Genomic DNA, 9,602 nt, shown 5'->3' on the forward strand with positions numbered 1-9,602 from the left:
AAACCCACTCACTTTGGCTGTATGGTTTGGCCAAAGGCCATATTACCAATGCAAAAAAAAAAACTCACCATCTTTGAATGTAATCCGCTTGCTATCCCGTCGCTCATGCGCGGTTGCCAGACTCTCGGTCGAGTTCGCCAAGTAGAGCGCGCTGAAGCGGTCATCACGTGGCAACATTGGACTCGACGGGAAGCTCACCGACGCGCCCTCCCCGCGCATCTTAGCGCGTTGACGCGAGCGTTCGATCTGCGTTGCGTTGCGTCCGGCAGCGTATAGCTCGCGGTTGATGGTCAGATAGGATAGTTCGGTGGATGCGACCACGGTGTAGTCCGGACAGAAGCCGATAGCATCGGATACCGTACCGAGGGATCCGACGCGGAGTCGGTTAGCGGTGGGCGTGGACGGGATGCCGCTCGGCGTAGCGGTTTGCGCGTCTGAAATTATAAATAATAAGAAGTTTATTGTTACTATTCTTAGTGAGATTGGAAAAAAGCCCGTTGGACGTAGAAATTTGTATGGCCCAAACAGAGAAAACCCTGTATCCGCTTGTTCCAAGTTATGGGTATTGTAAGTAAATATTGAATAAAGAATAAATTAAAGATCATATTGGAACGTTCCACTGTAATCGATTTGTGACGTCTTTTTGAACTAGTAAGAACAAAATGGGGATATTGCAAAAATGTTGTAGATTCCCCCCCCCCTTTCAGGCACTTTAACTCTACGGACAGTAGGTCATTTGCGCCGTTTTACATCCCTAGCTATTTACTCGCTGTTGGTCGTGGTCACCTTGATTTTGAAGGTCGGCTGTAACTTTAACATCCATTGAAAAAAGTAATACCTATCATTTGATAATTACGTACGTCGGCACCTACCTACTGAAAAATCATTGTACAAAACATTGTGTTTAAGACCAGCCGCTCACTATCAGGTAGACCTGACAGGTACACCTGTTCAGGTCTACCTAATACCTGATGAGCACACTATCATGTAGACCTGACAAGCGGACCTGATCAGGTGTAGCTGTCAGGTCTACCTGATAGCGAATGGCTGGCATAACTTACCTCCGGTTCCCATTTCTCGTATCAGGGCATGTGTTCCGAAACAAGTGAATGGTCCACTCTCAAACTCCAGCTGTTCTATGCCCACCTTAACAGTCACTCTGCCCTCCAGAATCATCACGAAGTAATCCGCGCTCTTGCCCTGCAAACAACACCAATATGATTTTTTTTTCCAAGAGGTTTGACAGAGGGAACTTCAATTGCTAAGGTCTTATCGTCCCGAAATCGAAGAGAGAAGGAAGACAGGACAGGAAAAAGCCAGCCGTTCCGAGAACGAACATTATCCGTTCAGGATAAAATCAGCCCAGGGCGGAAATCGAACCCGCGGCCTAGCGCTTACAAGGCTGACGCACTACTAACCAAGCTAACTAGGCTGGCAATATGATTAAGCACCGATTCCCAGAATCCTTTTTGTCCAAATCTGCCTCTGTGTGAATACATTTTATTTTATAATTCGCACATAGGCAGGGAAGGTTCCTTGATATTTTCCTCTTTGGACGAAATAGCGTAAATAGCGCGACCACACTTGGTGCCACTGCAACTTATGTATTTTCAATTGTTAACTGAAAGAAGGGCCCCTGATTGAAATTTTGCTATTTTTGACGAAAATTTTCCAAGACAAAGAGTCTGTCTACCAACTTCAGTGGTTAGCGCGGTGGACTTCGGATCTGGAGGTTGGTGGTTCGAGTCCAAGTCAAGACATTGTGACAAGCATTTATGCTTAACACAATTAAAACTCCTTTAAAAAAATCAAGGGAGATGTTTTCATACATGAAAATACACCTCAACTTACCTCCTGATAAATAACACTGTCCTCTGTTTCATTGGGTTTCACTTGTCGGTAGATGTCGTATTGCAACATCCGCCATAATACGGTGGGAGAGATGTACTCTGGTAGGAATGGCTGGACACCTGCGAAAAATCGATTTTGAGTTGAACATTAGATTGAACAAGAGTTGAAAAAAAGTCCGCGGTAAACTTTCCTATCCGATAAGGTTCGTTCTTGGAATGGCAGGTTCAATTTCGGGGCGATAAGAACTTACTAAATTTTCCTCTAATCCCTATAAAAATAAAATGAAAAAATCCCGAAGCTTCTTCATCCATCCATCGTAAGGGAGGAAGCAAACTCCCGTCTCCTCTGCCTTGGACTCCTACAAGTCACAGCACACCTCTTACATGCGAATTTATTTGGAAATTGAACACAAGCAGAAAAGTAAACACAAAATAGACACATAGACATGCTCCGTGCGATGGCATATATCACATGAACCATACATACAAAATTAGGTAATGAAGAGTAGTTTGAGTTGAACATTAGATTGAACAAGAGTTGAAAAAAAGTCCGCGGTAAACTTTCCTATCCGATAAGGTTCGTTCTTGGAATGGCAGGTTCAATTTCGGGGCGATAAGAACTTACTAAATTTTCCTCTAATCCCTATAAAAATAAAATGTTTGAGTTGACCATTAGATTGAACAAGAGTTGAAAAAAAGTCCGCGGTAAACTTTCCTATCCGATAAGGTTCGTTCTTGGAATGGCAGTTTCAATATCGGGGCGATAAGAACTTACTAAATTTCCCTCTAATCCCTCTAAAAATGAAATGAAAAAATTCCGAAGCTTCTTCATCCATCCATCGTAATGGAGGAAGCAAACTCCCGTCTCCTCTGCCTTGGACTCCTACTTAAAGTCACAGCACACCTCTTACATGCGAATTTATTTGGAAATTGAACATAAGCAGAAAAGTAAACACAAAATAGACACATAGACATGCTCCGTGCGATGGCATATCACATGAACCATACATACAAAATTAGGTAATGAAGAGTAAACATAGCTGAAAACATGCTCCAAATGAAATAGATCTTGGTATCATGCTAGAGACAAATGCTCTCATAGGTACCTATAGGTAAGCAAGAGTCTACCAAATTCACCTAAACACTGAAATCCAGTTTGAGGACAAAATTCCATGCTTCGGCTGGGCTTGAACTCGTGCCTTCCTATTTACCAGGCGATCACCTTGACCGCTACACCACTGAGGCAGTTCAATTATGTAGTTTAGGTTAATCTGTAGGCCTTTTCTTTAATTTTTATTTTATTATTATTTTCTAACATAAAACTTCGTCATTATTTGTGTTAGTCTACGAGTAAAACGTATTAATAAAAAGCCTTGCATTTCGCCAGTAGAGAGAAATAGTGGAAGTAGTAAACGCCAAATCTGAATACATACAAACAAATATTAAGCCATCCATGCCTTCAAAATTTTCAAATACGAGAAATGACTCACAATGACAGGAAAACACAGACATACTTACTTTCCTGGTAAGCGATACCCAATTTTTTCCTGCCTATTCGTTTTTCTGAGGCAAAGGAGAGAAAGAAAAATGGGATCAAAAAACTACCAGACAGCACAATTTGATGCGAGAGCCCAAAATTTATGCACCCCAGAAAGTGGTTGTTTGACAGCCCAAAAGTTATCTAAGCCCAGAAAGTGGTTGTTTGGCAGCCCAAAAGTCCAAAGTTATGAAACCCCAGAAAGTGGACATAGAAAAGCCATAGGATCAATAAAGTTTGAATTATTTTAAATTAAAGAAAATCAATTTGTGAAGGTTGTACCTAGGTTCGCGTTATTTTATTGAGATTAAAAGAAGAAGAAATAGTTTTGCATTCTTTAATTGTGATAACTGTTAAAACATTATCGGAAGAAGTAGTACTAACTTACCAGTGCACAGAAATTGATAAGCTGCCAATATGAGTTGCGGTGATATCCGAACCTATGGGATAAAAGTTGAAGGCTTTGGATTAGGTTTCTAATGAATTTCTGAAAAACTTCCCATTTAGAATAATGGTGTCAGTCCAGTTTTGTTAGTGACTGAAGCCCAAGCAGATTTTATCCTGAACAGATAAGGTCCATTCTCGGAACGGCTGGCTTTTTTCTATCTTGTACCTCTTCCCTCTTTGCTTTCCGGACGATAAGACCTTAGTTCTAGGTTTTTAATGAATTTCTGAAAAACTTCCCATTTAGAATAATGGTGTCAGTCCAGTTTTGTTAGTGACTGAAGCCCAAGCAGATTTATCCTGAACAGATAAGGCCCATTCGTGGAACGGCTGGCTTTTTTCTATCTTGTACCTCTTCCCTTTTTGCTTTCCGGACGATAAGACCTTAGTTCCCTCTATGAAATCTCTTAAAAACATTACCTACCTTCTTTTGTTTTATTATTATTTACTTAACTTTCCTATAGTAAAGTAAAAATAAAGTAACACCTAATAGTAATGAAAAAATAGTCTCTACCTGGTAGAAATTCTATTCTATTCACCAGGGCCGTATCCACGATTTTATTGAGGGGGGGATGCTCCAAAATTTTCGGAGTCCGACCTATAGTAAAGGAGAAAAATGAAGCTTCATTTTTCCCTAAGTGAGGCCTTGTTACTCACCTGCTACCCCCCTCAACGGTTCTGGGAAATGGAGAATGTGTGTGACTCCTCTACCCAGCAGGAGAATCCTGACGATCGTGCATGTGAAGAGCATTTTATGGAAACTCATTTTCGTGATGAATCTGGTGCATATGTTGTTAGTTTACCTTTTCGTGATAACCAACCACCCATCTTGGGTACCAATCAAACTTTTGCCGTGAACCGTCTTTCAACTTTGAAGAGTGTCGGCTCGAGGTCAATAACTTAAAGATAATGGTTGGGTAGAAGAACTCCTTCAGGAGAACTCTTAAATGAAACAAAAAAGGAAAAATGGTTCCTTACTACCTAATCTAAAAAGAAAAAACTACAAAATTTCCATTTCTAAACCTGTGTCCATACATAGTCGACCGGCTGTCGCGTCGATCGATGTCGACTGAACCGTCCACACTGTCGCGACAACATAGATTTACCTCGTCTATCGACAACCGGTTGACTATGTTTGGACACACCTTAATAATACATAATAAGATAATTGTGTCAGGGGACAAATTGAAAAAATCCCCATAAAATAACAAACAAACAAAAGAACTTGTTGCATTGGAATTATTTAAAATTGATAAGGGAACAGATTCAGCAGTGCCCTAAATCACCAAAGTATGGAAAAGTATTTACAATTCCATATTTTGATATGATTCGTCCAAATTCAAAATTCTCCTTTTCCATTGGCTATTACACTTGTAATTCCATACTTTGGTAATTTAGGGCACTGGTAGTTTTTTGTGAAAGGAGGAAAAAAAACATTGATCCGGAATTTCCGACAAAGATCTCATAATTCCCTGCTGATATTTCTTAATTAGACTAAAATCACCCGCGTCTATCTCCTGTTAGGGACGAGTCATCTCCGAGAATGCTTGGAGACTGTTCGGACCTTGTCTCCGAACATGGTCAGGGGTAATATGTAACTGTAACATGAGGTTTACCTTGTCTATCGACAACCGATTGACAATGTTTGGACACACCTTAATAATAATACATAATAAGATTAATAAGATAATTGTGTCAGGGGACAAATTGAAAAATCCCAGGATCCCGGAGTTTCAACTATCGGTTTAGTTTTCGAGATCTTCAGAATTCCGCGGAATTCAGAACCGTGTTTCAGTAGGAATGTCAGAAGGATTCAGGGGTGGCAGGGATAACTTGTCCGCTGCCAGGGTTAGTGAATATCAGCTCTTTCCCGTGCCTGAATCATCTATGCGCTGAACGCTCTGAATCATCTCTTGGGTACGCTCCTCTGGAAGGAAAAAAAAATGGGTTACCCAAATTAATAAGACCTGCGAAAACTCAATCGAACCCAGACCGACAGAAGGGGCGCTTACTTAAAATAATAATAATAAAAAGAAACATTAGACCAGATTGACTGGAAGAAGAAGTATCGGTTTAGTTTTCGAGATCTTCAGAATTCCGCGGAATTCAGAACCGTGTTTCAGTAGGAATGTCAGAAGGATTCAGGGGTGGCAGGGATAACTTGTCCGCTGCCAGGGTTAGTGAATATCAGCTCTTTCCCGTGCCTGAATCATCTATGCGCTGAACGCTCTGAATCATCTCTTGGGTACGCTCCTCTGGAAGGAAAAAAAAATGGGTTACCCAAATTAATAAGACCTGCGAAAACTCAATCGAACCCAGACCGACAGAAGGGGCGCTTACTTACAAAAAAAAAAAAATAATAATAATAATAAAAAAAAAATAATAATAACATTTTCTCCTGGCCCCCCAGTTTAACATCGTCAATAGAGATCTTTCAAACCCCTCTCAGCTCCTCCTATCAGAAACCCAATCACTTTGGCTGTATGGTTGGGCCAAAGGCCATATTACCAATGCAAAAAAAAAAAAAACACTCACCATCTTTGAACGTAATCCGCTTGCTATCCCGTCGCTCATGCGCGGTTGCCAGACTCTCCGTCGAGTTCGCCAAGTAGAGCGCGCTGAAGCGGTCATCACGTGGCAACATTGGACTCGACGGGAAGCTCACCGACGCGCCCTCCCCGCGCATCTTAGCGCGTTGACGCGAGCGTTCGATCTGCGTTGCGTTGCGTCCGGCAGCGTATAGCTCGCGGTTGATGGTCAGATAGGATAGTTCGGTGGATGCGACCACGGTGTAGTCCGGACAGAAGCCGATAGCATCGGATACCGTACCGAGGGATCCGACGCGGAGTCGGTTAGCGGTGGGCGTGGACGGGATGCCGCTCGGCGTAGCGGTTTGCGCGTCTGAAATTATAAATAATAAGAAGTTTATTGTTACTATTCTTAGTGAGATTGGAAAAAAGCCCGTTGGACGTAGAAATTTGTATGGCCCAAACAGAGAAAACCCTGTATCCGCTTGTTCCAAGTTATGGGTATTGTAAGTAAATATTGAATAAAGAATAAATTAAAGATCATATTGGAACGTTCCACTGTAATCGATTTGTGACGTCTTTTTGAACTAGTAAGAACAAAATGGGGATATTGCAAAAATGTTGTAGATTCCCCCCCCCCTTTCAGGCACTTTAACTCTACGGACAGTAGGTCATTTGCGCCGTTTTACATCCCTAGCTATTTACTCGCTGTTGGTCGTGGTCACCTTGATTTTGAAGGTCGGCTGTAACTTTAACATCCATTGAAAAAAGTAATACCTATCATTTGATAATTACGTACGTCGGCACCTACCTACTGAAAAATCATTGGACAAACATTGAGTTTAAGACCAGCCGCTCATTACCAGGTAGACCTGACAGGTACACCTGTTCAGGTCTACCTAATACCTGATGAGCACACTATCATGTAGACCTGACAAGCGGACCTGACCAGGTGTACCTGTCAGGTCTACCTGATAGCGAATGGCTGGCATAACTTACCTCCGGTGCCCATTTCTCGTATCAGGGCATGTGTGCCGAAACAAGTGAATGGTCCACTCTCAAACTCCAGCTGTTCTATGCCCACCTTAACAGTCACTCTGCCCTCCAGAATCATCACGAAGTAATCCGCGCTCTTGCCCTGCAAACAACACCAATATGATTTTTTTTTCCAAGAGGTTTGACAGAGGGAACTTCAATTGCTAAGGTCTTATCGTCCCGAAATCGAAGAGAGAAGGAAGACAGGACAGGAAAAAGCCAGCCGTTCCGAGAACGAACATTATCCGTTCAGGATAAAATCAGCCCAGGGCGGAAATCGAACCCGCGGCCTAGCGCTTACAAGGCTGACGCACTACTAACCAAGCTAACTAGGCTGGCAATATGATTAAGCACCGATTCCCAGAATCCTTTTTGTCCAAATCTGCCTCTGTGTGAATACATTTTATTTTATAATTCGCACATAGGCAGGGAAGGTTCCTTGATATTTTCCTCTTTGGACGAAATAGCGTAAATAGCGCGACCACACTTGGTGCCACTGCAACTTATGTATTTTCAATTGTTAACTGAAAGAAGGGCCCCTGATTGAAATTTTGCTATTTTTGACGAAAATTTTCCAAGACAAAGAGTCTGTCTACCAACTTCAGTGGTTAGCGCGGTGGACTTCGGATCTGGAGGTTGGTGGTTCGAGTCCAAGTCAAGACATTGTGACAAGCATTTATGCTTAACACAATTAAAACTCCTTTAAAAAAATCAAGGGAGATGTTTTCATACATGAAAATACACCTCAACTTACCTCCTGATAAATAACACTGTCCTCTGTTTCATTGGGTTTCACTTGTCGGTAGATGTCGTATTGCAACATCCGCCATAATACGGTGGGAGAGATGTACTCTGGTAGGAATGGCTGGACACCTGCGAAAAATCGATTTTGAGTTGATAGGTTTTAAAAACAAACAAGGAGTCAAATTCGATGTATTTTTGGACGAGGAACTCAATGGCGCTACTTTCAGCTCTCTACACCTTACAGTTCAGAAGTTATGGGTTCCAGTCCTCTTCGGGTATGAATTCAATTTGACCACCTTTGAGCGGCCTTTTTAGCCCCATTCATAGAAGCACATCAACTTATTTATTTTAGGGTCGGTCTTACGTCCCAGAAATTGAAAACAGAGGGAAAGAAGACAGCTGGCCGATCGACGAATGATTTTTTTTCCATCAGGGAAAATTCCACCTCGGACGGGAATCGAACCCACAAAAACGGGACAAGGTAGCTTTGACCAACGCACCGACATACCTATAATAATAAAATTTATTGTGATAGTGGAAAATAGGGTAATACTGACGTTACCCTATGATCATTGTGGAAAACCTCCTTGCATTGTTGCCAGACCTCTCTGAAGAAACCTCTACCTCTCGGCTCAAGGTGTGTGAATTTACGGTAGTGTGATGGTCCTGTATCTTGGTGTCATTTTCACAATTTACATCCGACGTTCTCCAAGCATTCAGCGCAAATATATTTCTCAAGTTAAATGGCAAGAACCTCTCCAGAGTCTCGAAGGCGCATTACATAATTATTATTAGGAAAGGAACAAAATGCCTAAGATCTTCGGGGGAAGAATTGAAGAATGTTCAAGCATTGTTTTTCACTTTTATGCCCGCTTTGAGTGTATACGCCCGATTAAACATTTTAGCAAAATGTGTGCCGTATGAGATGCGGTCACCGTCACGACTCACACGTCGCATACTTTGTCTGTAATGAAGGGGGTTTTATGTGTTCCACCGGAATCGGCGCGCCGCCACGCCGGTCGGTAGTTTGCATAGAGCTATGGTGCGGTGTCAGCTTTAAGATTTTTGCAGAGCACAAAAGGAACTACTTCATGTCTCATCACGGAGTTTTGAATTTCGAGATCTGCAACTTTGGGCTTATTAAATTTATGTGTTGCTGTGTAAATATCAAACGTAATGAAAATATTCCTCCCTCTTGGCCAACCACTCTGGGTTTTAGGTACCCAGCCATGTAAAAAAAAATAGTTGGGCGCCAGCATCTCCGCAGGGCGGTAGTCGTTCCCCCGCATAACTGTAAAAGAATGATAGCTGAATACTCAATCTTTTGATCGGACCGTTACCGGACCGTGACTGGACCTTGACTGGCACTATAGTGTGAATCAGGCTTTTTTCCTCTATCTCAAGGTGCCTCCACAATTTTAGAGAATATGCTAGAAAAGAGCTTGCTCTATAACTGATGAACAC

At 42.1% G+C, this 9,602-nt stretch overlaps 2 protein-coding genes across 3 annotated transcripts; both read right to left on the reverse strand.

Annotated features, from left to right (window-relative positions):
• Positions 1-27: 27 nt before the first annotated feature.
• LOC103510267 (metal transporter CNNM4-like) lies at positions 28-3,859 on the reverse strand. The gene is made up of 4 exons (XM_026824360.1): positions 3,776-3,859; positions 1,852-1,970; positions 1,062-1,200; positions 28-434 (listed from the first exon to the last, which is right to left on the reverse strand). Exons 2-4 carry the CDS (start codon positions 1,918-1,920, stop codon positions 43-45), a joined length of 600 nt encoding a protein of 199 aa, XP_026680161.1. The 5' UTR covers positions 1,921-1,970; positions 3,776-3,859; the 3' UTR covers positions 28-42.
• A 1,046-nt stretch (positions 3,860-4,905) lies between these two features.
• On the reverse strand, positions 4,906-8,281 carry LOC103510268 (metal transporter CNNM4-like). 2 transcript variants are annotated; one of them, XR_003391817.1, is made up of 5 exons: positions 8,149-8,281; positions 7,359-7,497; positions 6,367-6,732; positions 5,962-6,086; positions 4,906-5,633 (listed from the first exon to the last, which is right to left on the reverse strand). XR_003391817.1 is itself a non-coding variant. In XM_008474918.3 (4 exons), the coding sequence occupies exons 1-4, from the start codon at positions 8,215-8,217 to the stop codon at positions 6,019-6,021; spliced, it is 642 nt and encodes a 213-aa protein (XP_008473140.2). In that variant the 5' UTR covers positions 8,218-8,281; the 3' UTR covers positions 5,900-6,018. The 2 variants fall into 2 exon arrangements, 1 of the variants encoding a protein (XP_008473140.2); XM_008474918.3 differs by lacking the exon at positions 4,906-5,633 and having other exon boundaries at positions 5,900-6,086.
• Positions 8,282-9,602: the final 1,321 nt, after the last annotated feature.

This window comes from Diaphorina citri, unplaced genomic scaffold (assembly GCF_000475195.1).
Source record: "Diaphorina citri unplaced genomic scaffold, Diaci psyllid genome assembly version 1.1 scaffold578, whole genome shotgun sequence".
Taxonomy (NCBI): Eukaryota; Metazoa; Arthropoda; class Insecta; order Hemiptera; family Psyllidae; genus Diaphorina; species Diaphorina citri.

Bases quoted from the DNA above. Each gene is read 5' to 3' on its own strand.
- LOC103510267 (XM_026824360.1), bottom strand. From the start codon at position 1,920: ATGTTGCAATACGACATCTACCGACAAGTGAAACCCAATGAAACAGAG. The intron at 1,201-1,851 runs GTAAGTTGAGGT...TGTTGTTTGCAG, and splicing joins ACAGTGTTATTTATCAGGAG to GGCAAGAGCGCGGATTACTT. The intron at 435-1,061 runs GTAAGTTATGCC...TTATAATTTCAG, and splicing joins ACGAGAAATGGGAACCGGAG to ACGCGCAAACCGCTACGCCG.
- LOC103510268 (XM_008474918.3), bottom strand. From the start codon at position 8,217: ATGTTGCAATACGACATCTACCGACAAGTGAAACCCAATGAAACAGAG. The intron at 6,733-7,358 runs GTAAGTTATGCC...TTATAATTTCAG, and splicing joins ACGAGAAATGGGCACCGGAG to ACGCGCAAACCGCTACGCCG. The intron at 6,087-6,366 runs GTGAGTGTTTTT...TTTTCCTTCCAG, and splicing joins GCGGATTACGTTCAAAGATG to AGGAGCGTACCCAAGAGATG.